The sequence below is a fragment of the Amphibalanus amphitrite genome, unplaced genomic scaffold, assembly GCF_019059575.1.
Source record: "Amphibalanus amphitrite isolate SeventyFive unplaced genomic scaffold, NRLGWU_Aamphi_draft 000025F_arrow, whole genome shotgun sequence".
Taxonomy (NCBI): Eukaryota; Metazoa; Arthropoda; class Thecostraca; order Balanomorpha; family Balanidae; genus Amphibalanus; species Amphibalanus amphitrite.
The window spans coordinates 342,083-360,182 of record NW_024881521.1 but is presented as its reverse complement, the minus strand read 5'-3'; the positions used below and the strand labels follow the sequence as shown (position 1 = coordinate 360,182).

At 52.9% G+C, this 18,100-nt stretch overlaps 2 protein-coding genes across 2 annotated transcripts; one reads left to right on the top strand and one right to left on the bottom strand.

Annotated features, from left to right (window-relative positions):
* Positions 1-3,667: 3,667 nt before the first annotated feature.
* Positions 3,668-8,297, top strand: LOC122394587 (mucin-5AC-like). Its single transcript, XM_043391584.1, has 2 exons — positions 3,668-4,071; positions 5,463-8,297. Exons 1-2 carry the CDS (start codon positions 3,907-3,909, stop codon positions 8,295-8,297), a joined length of 3,000 nt encoding a protein of 999 aa, XP_043247519.1. The 5' UTR covers positions 3,668-3,906.
* A 701-nt stretch (positions 8,298-8,998) lies between these two features.
* On the bottom strand, positions 8,999-15,015 carry LOC122393700 (ras-like protein). The gene is made up of 6 exons (XM_043389946.1): positions 14,599-15,015; positions 13,335-13,383; positions 13,023-13,136; positions 12,240-12,382; positions 10,345-10,505; positions 8,999-9,960 (listed from the first exon to the last, which is right to left on the bottom strand). The coding sequence occupies exons 1-6, from the start codon at positions 14,666-14,668 to the stop codon at positions 9,889-9,891; spliced, it is 609 nt and encodes a 202-aa protein (XP_043245881.1). The 5' UTR covers positions 14,669-15,015; the 3' UTR covers positions 8,999-9,888.
* Between the last annotated feature and the right edge of the window lie 3,085 nt (positions 15,016-18,100).

The window sequence follows — 18,100 nt, the reverse complement described above, 5'->3', positions numbered from 1 at the left end:
TGTGCTTACCGTTAACTATTAAAACGGTTCTGAACGAGCGATGCTGCCAACAAGCATGCTTCTGAAACTTGCGCTCTTTTGCGTTATACCTAAAAACGCAAATCCTCTGCCGTATTCCGAAATTTACAAAAACGTCCCATAAAATGATACGTATGCCTACATCTTTCTACATAAAATGCTAAATATATGTTAAAGGGACCCTCCCACCTTCAAAAAAGTTAATGAATTGGCATGAAAGTGATGTCCCTTGGTTCAGAAAGAGCGAAAACGAATATCTACGAAATTTCACCGAAAAATATTCACTGGTTTTCAAGATATTAGGCTTTTACTTTTGTTTACTTTTTGGGATCTCCCCTGTTACTAGCGACTTTATTTGGAAGCAATAATTTGGCAGCCTTAAAGTGCGGCAGACGTTGCGCGCAAAGCAGCGTATACCACCACGTGTTAACGATGGTTTTAGTCTAAGATTTAAAAATCGTTAGATCTCCGCTGACGTCACAAATTCTAAGGGGGCATTCCAATGCATTAGCCCCTTAGAATCCGAAAACTGCAAGTTTGAAATTCCATATCTTCGAATTAAAGCATTTTTCGATGTTGTGAGTGCCCAAACCGGTATTTGCAGGCCATGGCCACCAATTTGGCTATCTCAACTCAAAACTAATGTTAAGGTGGGAGTGTCCCTTTAACCATGCATTCAAATTACCCGAGGTGACCTTATTAAATGAGCTCGAGAGGGGCTTTCCAACTCGCTCAGTCAATCCCTGCTGGTTGGCGCCTTATACCATCAACGGCGCTCGGTACAGAGGCCAATCTCGCGGACTCACTGATTGTATTAGGCAATCAATCCACTTGTGGTATGGTCTATTCCCTGAACCGCAAAGTCATTATGCGGGCGCGACCCCTTCGCGGCTATCAAAATTGAACGGAGGCCGTGTGAAAGGCCAGAGTCAACACCGCTCCATCGCCGCACCCATCTCTACCGTTCTGTGGCCGTCAGTCGATCCAAGGCGGCAGCCGCGACACACTGCAAACGGACACTGTGACACACTACAGACGGTTACTGTGTCGCATTTTGGGAGGCCATTGCAACATACATATTGCCGTCGAGGTGTGACTGATGGTTCTACGTTCATTATTAGCAGTAGTAGGTACCGTCTGCAACTCATCATATCCCGTCACCTCCGAAGACCATCGCAATGTCTTGCCACAGCCGTCTCCAGTGTCGACCACATGCCATCACCACCACAGCTCCTCACCAGTTGCTGCCATCGCGAATCCTCACCACAGCCCAACACCAGTCCCAACCAGCCCGTCATCAGTCCCAACCAGCCCGTCACTAGTCTATAACGGCCCACCACCAGTCCCCAACCAGCCCGTCACCAGTACATAACAGCCCATCACCAGTCCCCAACCAGCCAGTCATCAGTCCCAACCACTGTCACCAGTCCCAACCAGTCCGTCAGCAGCATTCACCGCAATCCATCAGCGGTCCTATACCGCATCCAATCATCGCTGTTTACCAATGTTCCCACCCTCCAAACCGCCCGGTCACGCCGCGGGGTGATACGACCGCCGCTCCCGCCGCCGCCGCCTTCCGACAGGTGCCGCCCCCGCCCCCGCCGCGGATCGTCGCCAATGCCGCCGTGGTGTCGTCATCTGTCATCGCCGCGCCATTCACGGCTGGCACGCGCCGCTTCCGCGCCCGGCGCGTCGCGACCGTAACGGAAAACGGCGGGACTGCACAGACAGCGCGGGAACGACGGCGAGAACACGGTGGCGGAACACAAAGCTCTCGGGTGAGGCGGAGCAACGGTAACGTCTCTGCCGACGACCTGAGCGCTCCGGTTGCCACACCGGCCGCCGTGGCCCGCGCCGGCCGCTCATGATGATTATTGGGATTCCTCTGTGCTCTCGGATTGGGAAGGTCAGGGGGCAATCGTCATTTCACCACGCGCCGCCCGGAGCGAGCGACGGTGGGGCGCGGGCCACGGCCCCCGGCGGCTCGAGACGCATCACTCTGACGGTGTCGGGTTGTGTAAGGCTCGTCGGTGCGATGAACGGCCCACAGGGCTGGGCAGCCTCAGATGCGGGCTGAGATGTTCTGTTTAATCATCCCGTCACCGAACTGGGATGATTTCGTCCAAATGAGAAAATGATAGCACCCATGTATATCGCCACGGTTGTGGACATTCCAGTGACCCATTGGTTGTTCCCATATTAGCATAAGTGTTACACCACACCACTTCGTCTGCAGTTGCAGTCGTGCATTTACATTTTCTGTCCCGGAGTCTCTGGTTCCCGTCCAATAGCCGTCTACCCGGCGGCAGAGCCCCGGGTGCTCCGTGACCGTGCTCTCCTGAACCGCAGCGGCTCGGGTGGGGAGTGCGGTATGGAGACGGGGCGGGGGCGGGGCAGGGAGCGCTCCTAGGACGAGCAGCTACCTTGCCGCCGGGCTGATGGGCTCAGCAGATGGGCCAATCTGGAGCGTTTTGCCCGTGACCTGGCTCGGCTGAGGGGGCGGGGCTGAGCTTTGGACATGTGTCACAGACGGAAAACGACGGAAAGGACGCTCAGCGCAAAAACTGACCTGTAATACTGACGAATGTGCCTCCCAGACTGAACAATATGGCGACCCACCTTTCAAAATGTTACGGGATCGGTTACACGATAGCTATTGTGACGCACGCACGTAAGTGCCTGAGAACGAGCTGAGAGCGAGCAGTCACAAATCGATCATATCAGAATCCCTGGACTCGCTCAGCAATGTAATGGCTTCTCCCACCGGTATGAAGAAATCGACGACAAAATACGACCTGACCGCGACCTATATTTAAGCGTCGCGCGGCCCCTGACCTCTGACCCGGGCCGGGGTTCGCGGGACGGCGCAGCGGCGGCGAATCCCAGCGGGCCTGCCATGTTGGCCGTCCGTTTATCACACAAATTACACCGTTCGTCGGCCGCAGTGTGGCGCGGTCGTCACGAGCGCTCGGTACGGTACACACAGGGCTGGGCGGCTCGCCGGCTCTGTGACCGGCACTCTGCGGCGCCGACCGTGAGCGGGTGACCCCTGCCGAGATCCGATCGGCACCCGCCGCCGGCCTCAATGTCATGCGTGCACAGAACACATAGCCGGCCCGATCGAGGCTCGTTCATTGATGAGTAATTGAGTGCTCCTACTCCGTGAATGATTTCACGTCTCTTGCTCAATTGAATGGAGATGTCCGGCGGACTCGTGTAAGAGCGTGATGCCCGCTATCAGATAGAGACGTGTGTAAAAATTATCAATAAATAAGAACCCACTCATCGCCTCATGAGCGTCTCCCAGTTAGAATTATCTATCGACACCACGATGCTACAAAGGAAACGTTCATGAACCATAGCTAGGTACTGATTGGAATATGATGCATCAAATCAAGACCTCTAAAGCTACATGCAAATCGGTCTGAGGAGTTTCGAGATAAGCCAACGGCAAGTGTTTGTCTACGACTGCAAAAGGCTATTTACCTTCCTGTAACATGTGACTGGACACAAACACTTCGGCCTGCAAAAGTGCACCCACCGAGTAATTACATCGGCACCGTATATAAACACATAAAGTACGAGTACACTCGTACATGAATAGATCGAATAACTACAGCCATCTAACAACGGCCCACAAACACATAGCTAGCAGTTAGCATATACCATATTACATGCCGACAAACGTGTCCCATCTTAGTCTACCTTCCTAAAGTCCAGTAACACATTATCCCAATTCCCAACACAATAGACTCATTTCATGCCTTCACCCGAATGTAAGTCATAATTCGTGATGCACACAACCCGTGAAAGACGTTGCAAAGAGCAATTCTAGCTTCAGTGTAGCCCAATTCTAACCTTTCCCTTTGTTTTTCAGTGCTGCTAGTGATGACGTCACTGCTGACTCTGGTGACGTCACAACAGCCGCCGCCCAATTACAGCTACGACGCGCTGCCGGAGACGAGTTTCAGCTGCGAGGGCCGCGTGGTGGGCGGCTACTACGCCGACGTGGAGGCGGGCTGCCAGATGTTTCACGTGTGCGGCACGTCTCAGGTAACGGCGGGGGAGTGGGGACGGAAGGTCGGTCGAACGAGCCGAGCGACGGACCGAGAGGAGGACGGAGCAGAGGTACCTACGGATAGACGACGGATGGGCTGCTGCTGGAGCCTGGAGGACCTGCAGAGACTGAGCTGGAGAGCTGACGGCTGGTGGACGAGCGACATTTTACAGTAACCGAGTGAACTACTGTGACCGAGCGAGCTGCAGCGACCCTAATGTAACCATGCAGACCGCAGTGACCTCAGGAGCCGCAGTGACTCAGCAATGACCGCAGTGACCGAACAGCAGTGACTTTATCTGTGACTTGTTGCAGACGCCGACTGAGCCGGCCCAGCCCCGGAGGGACAGACGACCACGTCCGATTACCAGACTGTGACGGGTCACTGTCCATGGGGTGACACATGGCCATTGGCCATCCCAGGGGGATAACCGTTCATCGGACCGGCAGCGATGACGGCTAATAGACACGGGGTAGATTGGTGCCCTGAATAACGATATAACTGATATCAAAAACAAGCATTTTAACAAAATTCAGATTACAGCGACATTTTAAATGGAATAGGAATAGCCGGGAATCTCCGTCTTCAATGTTACAGACCATGGAAATGTGTCCAGAGTAATGAGCAGAACATTATGTGACAGTTATGTCGAGGATAAAATGTTGTTATATAAATTGTTGGTAACTTTTATTCCGTACGTAAACCACTTACGTTGACCTCTGAAGCTTCATTGAAAACTAATGAAGTGATTCCGATTAAAAAGTATCGATAACGTTATGATGTAGGCGTGTCGAACCCCACTAAACGAAGGACTCCCCAGTCGTTGCACTTTTTCCGTAATAGTTATCATTAAAACACTTTATCGATGAAATAACGGCCGATAATGCTGAGAGGCTGCGAGTTGTAAACGTTTCTTCTGTCGCAAGAACTCATCATCGATGTAAGTGTCGAGCTCCCCATCTGAAAGAAAGCGTAGCCGACAAGCTCCAGCAACCAAAGGCCCATCAATTTCACTTGCAGCGTCACTGCATTGTCAAACGGGCCTCAGTATTCATAACTTGTGCCCATAGTGCCGCGGTTCGAGCGGGGAGACCTCGGCGGCCACCCCGGCGCGAACGTCCGCCAGCATGACAATGGGCAATAAAACGGCCACTATTCACGACCATACGACCGACAACTCGGCTCGGCAAGAGGCCGGGCCGCGACCTGTTGCAGAGCTTCGTTAACTAGTGTCAACAGCGTCAGTAATACCACGCTCTAATGCAGTGTTCTCTTGGCCCATGTATTCATTGTATGGATAATTGGAAGCGTTCGTTGGATTCGGTCGATGTGAGTGACCTAACCTCGTGACCTGACCTGATCTGATGCTGCGTGTCTCGTCGGCAGAGGACCAGTTTCCGGTTCCTGTGCCCGAACAACACCGTGTTCGACCAGCAGCACCTGATCTGCGCCAACTGGTTCCAAGTCAGTTGCGACCGATCCACGGTCCTGTACGCGCGCAACTTCGAGATCTTCAAAAAGGGATCGGAAAATGAAGTGGAGTTCAACGCACTTGATGAGGAGGATCTGCCCGAGCTGGAGGATTACGATTCTGGTTTCCAGGGGACGTCGTCCGGCGCCGGACGGTTCTTCGGCGGTGGTGGCGGCTCGCGGCGGGTCACGGCCGCTCCGGTGACGCGCCAGCCGGCCTCGCGCGCCCCGCGGAGGTTTGACCTGAGCACGGCGGCCACCACGCCCCATCCGGCGGCTGCCACCGACAGCGTCAGTTTCCGTGACCAGAGCACATTCGCCACTGCGAGCACGGCTCCGGCGCAGCGCGCGCCGTCCCGTCGACCGCTGCTGCCGACACCGCTGCCGCCGCTGGCTCCAGCCCCCGCTGAGACTTCGAGAGTCCCTCCGGCGCCTGCCCCGACCTCGACCCCGACCTCTGCCCCGGTCGGACAAGACGTGGCCCGGGTCACCCTGGGAGAGTTCCGTGCCACCTCGCCGCGGCCCGTGCCGACGTTCACAACTCCGGCTCCGCCACTGCCGACAGCCGCCCCCGCCGCGGCTGGCGGCTCGTTCAGCACACCCGTCCCCGTGTTCACGACCACCGGCCGGTTCCCGTTCGGATTCACCAGCGTGCCACGCACCAACTTCGCCTTCGGCCGCGGCGGGTCGTTCTCGTTCGGCACGGGCGTGTCGAGCAGAGCGCCGGTAGCGCCGACGGCTGGTTCTCCCACGACCGCTGTTACAGCGCCACCCGAGCTGCCAGAGCTCACCAACGACCTCCGCGAGCAAGAGTTGAACTCAGGTGACTCACGTAGGCAGTTTGGCGGAACCGACCGCAGGACAGGAGTCTCCGTCAGCAGCACACCGAGGTCGTTCACCGCTCGCACACTGCCACCGACGACACCGGCGCCGTTCCGCGTCGTGTCCGTCTCACCCGCGTCACCATTCGTGCGCGGCACGCCGCTGCCGACGACTCGACCGAGTCAGGCCCCCACCGAGTCCGCACGGACGGTCAGTCCGGCGGCAGGCAGCTTCTTCGGAGCCAGTGTCGTGCCGAATGTGGCTTCAACCAGCGGCAGGGCCACATTTGGAGGCAGAGGGCAAACCCGGCAGAATGTTGACAGCTCAGAGAGCTTCGGTGATGTCAATGACATAAATGATATCAATGACATCAACACCAGAGTCAAGGATGAGAGCAGTGGTAATGGGATCGGCAGAGGTCGACTGGAGGTGACCACCGCGCCGCCCGGTGGTCGTTTCAGCGCCACCGTGCCGACTCGTAGCCCGTCGACGAGGTTCTCCGGCGGCAGAGCACCAAGCACAGCCCAGCCCTCTGGAGGAGCCAGGGCCAGCTTCCGCCGCCGTCGGCCGTCGGCCGCCACCACCGCCGCGCCGGCCTCAGAGGGCGCCATCGTCAGCAGGAGGCGCGGCTCGCGGTGGCGCGGCGGCTCCCGGGTCCGGCCCAGCGCCGAGCCGGTGACTGGGGTCAGCCCGGCGGCCGCTGTGGCGCCCTCTGTCAGCCCCAGTGCCGCTGCTCCGAGCGCTGCGGTCGGTGTGTTGAGTCCCAGCCGGCGGCCGGCGGTAGCCCGTCCCGTGCCGCGGCCTACCACCACCCCGCCCGCCGAGCTCACCAACGAGATCGACAGCGCACCGACGCGCAAACCCACGCCGCGCTCGCGCAGCCGCGGCCGCGGCAGTCGCCGGTTCGACCCGCGTCTACCCGGCGGTGACCTGAGCCCGACCCAGTATGTGAGAACTCGCGGCGGTCGGGGCCGGCTGGCACCGCCTACAGTGCCGCCGCCCACTCTGCCGCCTCAGCTGAGCTCTATCTCCGACATCGCGGATGTGGAGGCGCTGACCGACCAGCTGAACCTGCTGGACGAGCAGGAGCTGCTGGAGGAGCTGGAACGGGAGGACCGCCGCTTCAGGAATGGACCCGAGGCCAACAACAGGTCCATCGACAGCTCGTCTCGGCGTCAGAAGCTGCCGGACCGCGGCACCACGCCGGCGCCGCTGCTGATCGCGCGTGGACCGCCGCCCACCCGGCCGGCGCCGCGGCGTCCCACAGCTGCACCCACAACCGCAGCCGCAGTCACCACGCCGCAGATCATCAGGAAGAGGATCCGAGTGCGCGGCAGGCCAAGCCGTCGGCCGAGGGTGGGAGGCCGCCGGAGGACCACCACCACACGGCGTCCCACAACCACTACCACTACTACAGAGACCCCTACTACAGCCGCGCCACCCCCACGGACCCGTCCGGCCGTCACCGTCCCTCCCACCGTCCCACCAGCTCCGACCACCACCCCGGCACCGACCACCGAGGTCAGCACACTTCCCACCAACAAAGAAGCCTCTAATATAGGCCGTCAGAGCGGCGGCTTCTTCCTGCGACCCAAGCTACAACTGAGCTCGGCACTACCCACCGACCTCCAAACCCGCCGTCTGAACGACGTCAACGAGCTGGCTGCCGAGCGGACCGGCCGCTCACGAAACACCAGCCCGATCGCCTTCAGCCGGGGGACGCGCTCCACAACACGTGCGCCGGAGGCCCGGCTCTCGGAGATTCTGTTCGCATCCAGCTCGCCAGGGAGAGCTGGAGGAGGCCGGACCGGAGACGCCGACTACGATTATCAATACTACGACTCCGACTTCAGACTGGAGCATCAGGATGATATTGAGGATGTAGACGATCTGTTCCAGACTCTCAGTAGGAAATCTAGGTGGACGTGAGATGTAAGACAGCTAGGGATTGGACGAGGGAGGGGAGGGCCGATGGGTGCCGTCGAAAAATCCCGTCATGACGGAAGTGTCAAAGCGGAATCGGTGAATAGAAGCCCGGTTTCTGAACTAACCGGGCACCGTCTTGTCGCCATTCGTGTTCATTGTTAGGATAAATATGCGTGCGGTCTCAGACGTCAGTATTTGGGAGAATCGGTGTATCATAGTGTTCGTGGTACTGCCTGCGAGCTGAGATAAGACTCGATGGCTCTCCGCCAGCGAGTGAACGGTTCTGTCATGCGACCCCGTGGAACTCGCGACTGTGCGAGCGATAGCTTTAGTGTGCATGTGAAATGTGAGCGAATGACGTGGTGTGACAAATACATTATGTACGAGCGAACTGTAATCACTTCGATTTTCTAGTGAAGTCTCATCTTTTAGTGGCCATAATTCATGACCCCTAAAACGTTCCTGAATAAGGAACACCATGCTCATACATTGCAAACTAGCACTAGTTTACGCCTGTCGCAAAAAAAAAACACACTACAGACCAGCAGCTTCACGGAGGAAAGCAATGCATCACTAGTTTTTTCGCACTTGCACTCCTAACGTCTCCGATATTCCAACAACTCGTAGGACCACCTACTCCCAGCAGCCGACTGCACACCCTCGTCCCAGCACCCACCCGCCTCAGCGCCAAACACACCGTCATCTCACTTAGCAATCTTTATAAATTGAAATACTACATTTAGCACCAGTCAGAACACAGAGAATCCAGCTGTCGACCGCAAGAGACGCGGCGAGAGGGGAGAATCACAGGCATTAGACGGAGAGAAAGAGAGACGGTGCACAGAATCCAGAAACACAGAGACGGGCAGTCAGACGGAGACGGCAAAACCGATCAGAGTGCCGGACAGACAGAAGTAAAAAGAGACCGCCCCCAGTGTTAGCGCGTCGGGCAGCCGGCGGCGGCGCCCTCTAGCAGACAGGCTGCCGGCGGTGGGGACGGCGGCGGCGGCGGCCGCCGGCGGCTGTGAGCGGCCCGGCCTCCGCCGGCGGCCGCCGGGCACCGTCCCGCCGCCCCACAGTCGGTACAAAACGCCCGCGGCCACCTCTCTGACTCAACTCAGCTCGAACAGCGCGGCGCGCACACAGAGAAAAACACACGCGCACGCACGCGCGCGCGCTCCCGGCGGTCGCGACGCAGCAGGTCGCCGCGGCAGGAGCCTGGAATTGGTGACGCACGCGCCGGCACCAGCCGAGGAAAACATTCAAAAAAGCCTGCTGGCTGCAGCGGAGAGCAGGGCCGGAGAGACCCGACCGAGTGGCTAGCTGTCCGGGAGCTGGGGCGGCGCGCCCGAGACCGGCAGATGGCCCGGAAAGGCAGCGGCCGTCCGACAGTCGGGTATTACTTACAGAGCTAGACCACTTCTAACCGAGACGGACACAGCGGCGGGCGGGCGCCAGCCGGTCCACCGTCGGCCGGCAGACCGGACCAACAGGCGGACAGACAGACAGAGAGTTGGCGGCGCGGCGCGGCGCGGGACGCGCCTCCATTGTGCGTGACGCGGCCCGGCGGCCGGTCGGACGGGCGGCGCGCGCGCTACAGCAGGCAACACAACTTCTTCCGGCCCAGGTAGCCGACCTTGCCCTTCTCCCTCCCTCGCCGCTCCTTCTGCAACACCGAAACAGCACGCGGTCAGAAAATGGCACACAGAATACGGGACACGGTCAGAAAATGGCACAAAGATCATGACTCACGCTTGGAACATGCCAAACGTTCAGTTGGCAATTGGACGAGTAAGGTATCAATAAATCAATAAACCTACACTACCAGCAGTGCTGTTCTGGAATGGTTTCATACAGACGCATCAATCACAAGAACGGTATCGTAGCCATTCGTATGGACTGATAGGGGCTCACGAGTGAGGTAGGGGCTAATCAAACCTCACTCGAGTAAAAAGGAAAAAGCCCGAGTGTTCCACGCCACAGTTCGGGAAAGGTTTGTGGACGGAATCGGGCTCTGCTGGGGCCAAGAACGCCCCGCGGCAGTACTCACATCCCGTTTAATCTCTCGGACTAATGTGTAGAAGGCGTCGTCCACCCCCATCCGCGTCTTGGCTGACGTCTCGATGAAGGGAATGCCGTAGTTTTTGGCCACCTCCTTGGCCTCGTTCATGTCGACGGCCCGCGTGGCCAGGTCACACTTGTTGCCCACCACTGAAACGGGAGCGCGGTGGGATCGCTGTAATGCTGGGACCACATATAGCCAGAGGGCAAAGATAGGCTGCACGGCCAATGAAACGGACTAGGGTAGGCACTGTCAAAAGCACAGCCTAACGACAAACAGCACGACAAATGACAGCATCAGCAGAACGACAGGGAAGAAAAAAGACCCAACGAGGTCTGCAGTTGAAAATTGTTGCACACAATCCATAAAGAACATCTGTAACAAGTTTCTTCTAGTCGGCACTCAACATCCGCTTCTTGCCCGTTGATTAAACACCGTACAGCCCACCGCTAAAGTAATGTGCGGTTTTACCAATCTCAACGGATGGCTTTGACCGGCGATTTTTGAATGCGGAGTGATCGAAAAGAAGACGTCAATAGATGAAGTTGCAGCTGCAAGGGTAACGATACAGGTTAGCTACATTTAAAGTTTCATTGTAGTCTGGCTAATCATTCCTAAGCTTCAGAAGCAGAACATACCCAGGACTGAAACCGCACATTACTTATGCCGTGGACTGTACCCTAGCGGGACACTGTGATGAAATGTCACCGTATCGGGAGTAACGCTCGTCCACCCACCATCATCCCACTACCCACCAACGGTCCACAAATACCGCCCGTAATCCCACCAGACGGCGGCCGTGCGACAGATCTCCGGGAAGGGATCCCGCCCGATCGGTCACCTGACAACCGCCCCTACAATAACGCATTAAGCACCATCGATTCCGCCGGCAGACGAGTTTATCCCCCGAGCCGCCGGCCGGCGCTCGTGTCTTCCTGAGCGGCGGGCCGCGACCGGGCCGCCCCCGCCTGCTGCCGCCCGGGGCAGTCCGAGGGGTCGTCACTGGGCAGGCGGCTCGCCCCCGCCACCCCCCCCCCCCCGCCACAGGGAGCACCAGCTGACGAGGGGATAATACCCCCGGCGATTAGGCTGGTCGAACAAGCCGTGGACGTTCGCTTAATGCACTGTCCGGACATGTCTGTATGTCTGACTCAATAGCAGACAAGCGTTAGGTAGCCTTTATTTTTCCCCGATGTAGCGCTTGACAAAGTATATGCGCAATAAAATATCTAATCTAACTTGCTTTAAATGACGAATTTCCCTGATTGTATTCAAATAGACACACTGGGACTGAAAAAAGCACTAGTGCGCATCTTAAATAAAGCAAAGTATATGAGCGACGTTGATCAAGAGTAGCCAGGAAATTAGACGCTTATTGCATTGAATACGTTATCATTTCGAGGGTAATTTCACCATGTCTGTCCTGTGTCCATGCCTGTCGAGGCAGTGAACGGTAGCGAACGGACACGCTAAACACTCCAGACTCAGCTGCGTGACGAGATGCTCAATATTGCATCCAGCGGGGCCATATCGACCCGGCGCGGGGGCAGGCCAGGAGGGGGGGGGGGGGGGAAGGGCCGCCCGCGGCACTGGGTAGCCCCGGTGTGACCCAGCGGTGGTGACAACGAACCCCTGGCCGGCAAGGGGGCCGGTGACGGGGACCATGTCCGTCCACCAACAGAGCCATCGACATGGAGGTCCCCATATCTACCTGACAATAAAAAAACGACACAATACTCGACCAAAGAGCTGTCTATTCCGCCCCATTGGGTTGAAAAAAAAACTGTTAGCTTCCAAGACACAGATCACAGCCCCTGTGTACATAGAACCCCTGTTCCCCGCCGCGAGTTCTGTCAGCGGCGCGCTGCCGATCCCATACTCACGGATCATGGGCACAATGTCTGCGTCCTTCACCCGTTTGATCTGTTCTCTATAGCTGCTGATGTCCTCGAACGACTTTGAATTGTTGACGGCGAATACTAGCAGGAAACCCTCGCCGGTCCGCATGTACTGGTCACGCATGGCGCTGTGGGCAGAGCGAGCAGCGCATGTCAGGTCAGGTCAGGTCATCTAGAATCAGGGACGGGTGAGCCGATGGCTGCACTGAGGCGTCACGAAGGATTGACTTTTCACTGTTTCAAACATGCTGTGGCGACAAATGCCGAATTTCCATTATGGAAAGTCATGAGCATATCATAACAGCTTGCAAATTACAACTGCAAGTAAGCTACAAAGTATTTCCATGATACTGTGACTGGACATAGGCATTCTGTTCAATGTTCATCTCCAGCGCTTCACGAGCCCTACCGACGACTCCGATGCATCTAATACGTTCTTTTCTAAACGTCTGTCAGAAAGTCTTACACGACCTGAGCTCTGTTCGGTCTCTGTTTTTATATCACCGTGCTGTCGGTTTTCCCCATATAAGGAAGTTATTGTTGGCGCTTCCTGGCCTCTCATTGGTCTAACGAATAGACCACTTGAATTCGACCAATGAGGAGCCAAGAAGCAGCAGCATGCTCGCAGCCTGATAAAAAAAAACTGCGACCGAACAGCGCCCTGTTTCCAAAGGTAAGTTTCAACTCCCTCATCACCAGCCTAGGAGGTGGTGGCCCCCCTAATCCCAGGTCACTGCGCTGCACCTCTCTAATCCCTAGGTCACTGACCTGTACTCCTCCTGACCGGCCGTGTCCAGGATATCGAGCAAGCACGTCTCGGCGTCAATGACCACCTGTTTTCTGTACGAGTCCTCGATCGTCGGGTCATATTCGTCCACAAAACTGAAACAAAACCGCAGAAAAACGTTCATAAAACACATAAACATTGTGAGATCATAACATAGAGATGTTAATGTGGTGCCAGACTAGTCACAGCTTTATAGTGCAGTCAAAGGTACCTAGAGCATAAGGCACATTAGGATTTGAATCCCCTTTCCAATGTGCACCTGCAGTCCTGTACCCTAGCATACTTATACTCACTGATTCTGAATAAGCTGAATGGTGAGGGCACTCTTTCCAACGCCTCCAGCTGCCAACAGACACAACGATGTCACGTTAGGACATCAGCAGACACCAGCCAGTGGCTCCTTCGTAACAGCTCTGGTGTGCCCTCTCACACCAAATAATCATCACCCTGCATAAGAGCTCCTTTATGAGAACACCAACAACAGTACAACAGTGTTCAACTAGTCCTTATGAAAATCACACACACGCTGAATCCTTATCCCTCGCTCTGATCCTAAACACTGGCCAAAAGCTGATACTGATACATTTCAACATTACCTTACAGGCTTCTGTAATACCTCTACAGCTCATACCAGTAAAACATAAAAACAATATTTTGTTAATAGCAAGAGTCTTCAGTTGTCTTGTATTAGCAAGTAATCAGCTACAAAAATGGAGTAAAATCTAGACTCATCAAACAATACTATACAAAACAAAACAAGGTTTCTGCTAAACCATAATAGCTGCAAGCTTCTCATACATGTACATAAATGGGTATCTGATGCTGGTAGAGGTTCAGCATGGGTTACATATCATCATTCTATTAGGTATCCATCAAGTAATGCAGGTAGGTACTGCTACAGTGCTTCATATGGGAAACAATTATCTCCTGAGCTGGCAAATACTAAAAGATCTATTTAGGCCCTTTTAGCACTTGCCACTCATTCTGGACAGGGAAAGGTAGCCTGAAATTAATGACAGTAGTGGCTGTTATCAGTACAGCTAAATAAATGAGGCTGACAAGTAAGTGAGGACTACCTACCCACTTTCAAGAAATTTTTCTATCAGGCAACTGCTGTTGGGTCATAACACCTGTAACAGGCTGTGGGGGTTCTGCCATAAAATCCAAGCTATTCAAGATAGATTTTGAAAATTGCTTTAAACAGCATCAACAAAACACATCAGTTAAAAATACAAATGTTATCTACTGCAACACTTAATGAATAAGACAACAGCAAATAGTTAATAAGCTACCCGTAAGTCGAGACTGCTCGTACCTACCATTACCAATCATGACAATGATCTTAAAAACTTCAATAAAACTGCATGAAATATCTTACCATTTTCAGCATCATTTAATTTTTCAGTAAAACAGTGCCATTTTTATAGCAGAGCACAATAATAGTAATGTCGCACAACTATTACTACAGGTGGTTTCAAACAATTAAAACTGTCAAAGAAAAATAAAGAAAAACGAGGCGACAACAACACATATGCATGTAAAAAGAAAAGGACTTACCGCCAACAACAACTAATTTGTATTCCGTCATCTTGGCCGAGTTATTTGACGTGCCCAATGGGCGGTTCATGAACTTGACGCACCCCACCTAGCTGCGCAAGCGATACGATTGGAAAACTAAAAACAGCAAGTGCACAGTTCTAATTAGAACCCTCTGGTATCACGAATCAAATGGAGGGAACATTACAAACTCACGATTTGTACCAAAGAAAAGATCAAACTCCTTTATGCTCCAACAACTTTATACTTCAATGACTCATCGTCACCACCCCAAGGCCGTTGCGCGGCGATTCCCCTCCCCGATGCCGGGCCAAGGATACATCAAATGAATGGTCAGCGAGCATTGGACGTCAAGACAACGCCTGTGCTAATCAAGAAAACATTCAGTACAATGCCTTCTTAGATAGAAACTGCGCTCTTTATTTCTGCTTAAAACACATTTAAGTTGAATCTTATTTAAAAAACAAGCATATATTCTTTCAGAACCTCAAAAGAAAAACTTAAGAAAAATTGGCGTCATATATTGACGTCATTTTCTTCAAATAAAAGTTGGTAGCGCCACCTGTTTTCAACGTTGATTGCTGTAACTAGTGCTATATTTAAGCACGCATAGATGTCGCACTAACCATATTTTCTACCTCGGTGATTCTACGTAAATGCCTAATTCAATATACCCTGCGTACCTAAATGTGGTAATTTTCAGAGGGCTGTTCACGGGCCCTGTGTGCGGTCGGACCGCACACAGCCTCCAAGCTCCGCCCACTACGTCCCTACTTCAGCCTTCCGTCACCGCACACAGCGACCGCTGTGTGTTGACGTCTGTCAAGACAGCCTCAGATTCAGATTCACTTTCAGAATCACATTCGGACCCCCTTAGATTTTCATAAAAACTGGTCCATGGGTACAGTTTTGGACGCTCATTCCAATGGTGAAGTCTGTTTTTCGCCACATATTATACTTTGGCCCCTAGAGGCATTCAAAGTTTTTTTGGGGCGAAGGGGGACCCCCTTAGATTTTCATAAAAACTGGTCCATGTGTACAGTTTTGGACGCTGATTCCAACGGTGAAGTCTGTTTTTCGCCACATATTATACTTTGGCCCCTAGAGGCATTCAAAGTTTTTTTGGGGAAGGGGGACCCCTTTAGATTTTCATAAAAACTGGTCCATGGGTACAGTTTTGGACGCTGATTCCAATGGTGAAGTCTGTTCTTCGCCACATATTATACTTTGGCCCCTAGAGGCATTCAAAGTTTTTTTTGGGCGAAGGGGGACCCCCTTAGATTTTCATAAAAACTGGTCCATGGGTACAGTTTTGGACGCTGATTCCAATGGTGAAATCTGTTTTTCGCCACATATTATACTTTGGCCCCTAGAGGCATTCAAAGTTTTTTGGGGAAGGGGGACCCCCTTAGATTTTCATAAAAACTTGTCCATGTGTACAGTTTTGGACGCTGATTCCCATGGTGAAGTCTGTTTTTCGCCACATATTATACTTTGCCCCTAGAGGCATTCAGATTCACTTTCAGAATCACATTCGAACCCCCTTAGATTTTCATAAAAACTGGTCCATGGGTACAGTTTTGGACGCTGATTCCAATGGTGAAGTCTGTTTTTCGCCACATATTATAATTTGGCCCCTAGAGGCATTCAAAGTTTTTTTTTTTGGGCGAAGGGGGACCCCTTAGATTTTCATAAAAACTGATACATGGGTACAGTTTTGGACGCTGATTCCAATGGTGAAGTCTGTTTTTCGCCACATATTATACTTTGGCCCCTAGAGGCATTCAAAGTTTTTTTGGGGCGAAGGGGGACCCCCTTAGATTTTCATAAAAAACTGGTCCATGTGTACAGTTTTGGACGCTGATTCCAACGGTGAAGTCTGTTTTTCGCCACATATTATACTTTGGCCCCTAGAGGCATTCAAAGTTTTTTGGGGGAAGGGGGACCCCCTTAGATTTTCATAAAAACTGGTCCATGGGTACAGTTTTGGACGCTGATTCCAATGGTGAAGTCTGTTTTTCGCCACATATTATACTTTGCCCCTAGAGGCATTCAGATTCACTTTCAGAATCACATTCGGACCCCCTTAGATTTTCATAAAAACTGGTACATGGGTACAGTTTTGGACGCTGATTCCAATGGTGAAGTCTGTTTTTCGCCACATATTATACTTTGGCCCCTAGAGGCATTCAAAGTTTTTTTGGGGCGAAGGGGGACCCCCTTAGATTTTCATAAAAACTGGTCCATGTGTACAGTTTTGGACGCTGATTCCAACAGTGAAGTCTGTTTTTCGCCACATATTATACTTTGGCCCCTAGAGGCATTCAAAGTTTTTTGGGGGAAGGGGGACCCCCTTAGATTTTCATAAAAACTGGTCCAAGGGTACAGTTTTGGACGCTGATTCCAATGGTGAAGTCTGTTTTTCGCCACATATTATACTTTGGCCCCTAGAGGCATTCAAAGTTTTTTTTTGGGCGAAGGGGGACCCTCTTAGATTTTCATAAAAACTGGTCCATGTGTACAGTTTTGGACGCTGATTCCAACGGTGAAGTCTGTTTTTCGCCACATATTATACTTTGGCCTATAGAGGCATTCAAAGTTTTTTTGGGGAAGGGGGACCCCCTTAGATTTTCATAAAAACTGGTCCATGGGTACAGTTTTGGACTCTGATTCCAACGGTGAAGTCTGTTTTTCGCCACATATTATACTTTGGCCCCTAGAGGCATTCAAAGTTTTTTGGGGGAAGGGGGACCCCCTTAGATTTTCATAAAAACTGGTCCATGGGTACAGTTTTGGACGCTGATTCCAATGGTGAAGTCTGTTTTTCGCCACATCTTATACTTTGCCCCTAGAGGCATTCAAATTCACTTTCAGAATCACATTCGGACCCCCTTAGATTTTCATAAAAACTGGTCCATGTGTACAGTTTTGGACTCTGATTCCAACGGTGAAGTCTGTTTTTCGCCACATATTATACTTTGGCCCCTAGAGGCATTCAAAGTTTTTTGGGGGAAGGGTGACCCCTTAGATTTTCATAAAAACTGGTCCATGGGTACAGTTTTGGACGCTGATTCCAATGGTGAAGTCTGTTTTTCGCCACATATTATACTTTGCCCCTAGAGGCATTCAGATTCACTTTCAGAATCACATTCGGACCCCCTTAGATTTTCATAAAAACTGGTACATGGGTACAGTTTTGGACGCTGATTCCAATGGTGAAGTCTGTTTTTCGCCACATATTATACTTTGGCCCCTAGAGGCATTCAAAGTTTTTTTGGGGCGAAGGGGGACCCCCTTAGATTTTCATAAAAACTGGTCCATGTGTACAGTTTTGGACGCTGATTCCAACGGTGAAGTCTGTTTTTCGCCACATATTATACTTTGGCCCCTAGAGGCATTCAAAGTTTTTTGGGGGAAGGGGGACCCCCTTAGATTTTCATAAAAACTGGTCCAAGGGTACAGTTTTGGACGCTGATTCCAATGGTGAAGTCTGTTTTTCGCC

Excerpts from the sequence above, each read along its gene's own strand:
- LOC122393700 (XM_043389946.1), bottom strand. The coding sequence starts at position 14,668 with ATGAACCGCCCATTGGGCACGTCAAATAACTCGGCCAAGATGACGGAA. Across the intron at positions 13,384-14,598 it reads CAAATTAGTTGTTGTTGGCG|CTGGAGGCGTTGGAAAGAGT; the intron begins GTAAGTCCTTTT and ends GTCTGTTGGCAG. Across the intron at positions 10,506-12,239 it reads AGACATTGTGCCCATGATCC|TGGTGGGCAACAAGTGTGAC; the intron begins GTGAGTATGGGA and ends CTCCCGTTTCAG.
- LOC122394587 (XM_043391584.1), top strand. The coding sequence starts at position 3,907 with ATGACGTCACTGCTGACTCTGGTGACGTCACAACAGCCGCCGCCCAAT. Across the intron at positions 4,072-5,462 it reads ACGTGTGCGGCACGTCTCAG|AGGACCAGTTTCCGGTTCCT; the intron begins GTAACGGCGGGG and ends TCTCGTCGGCAG.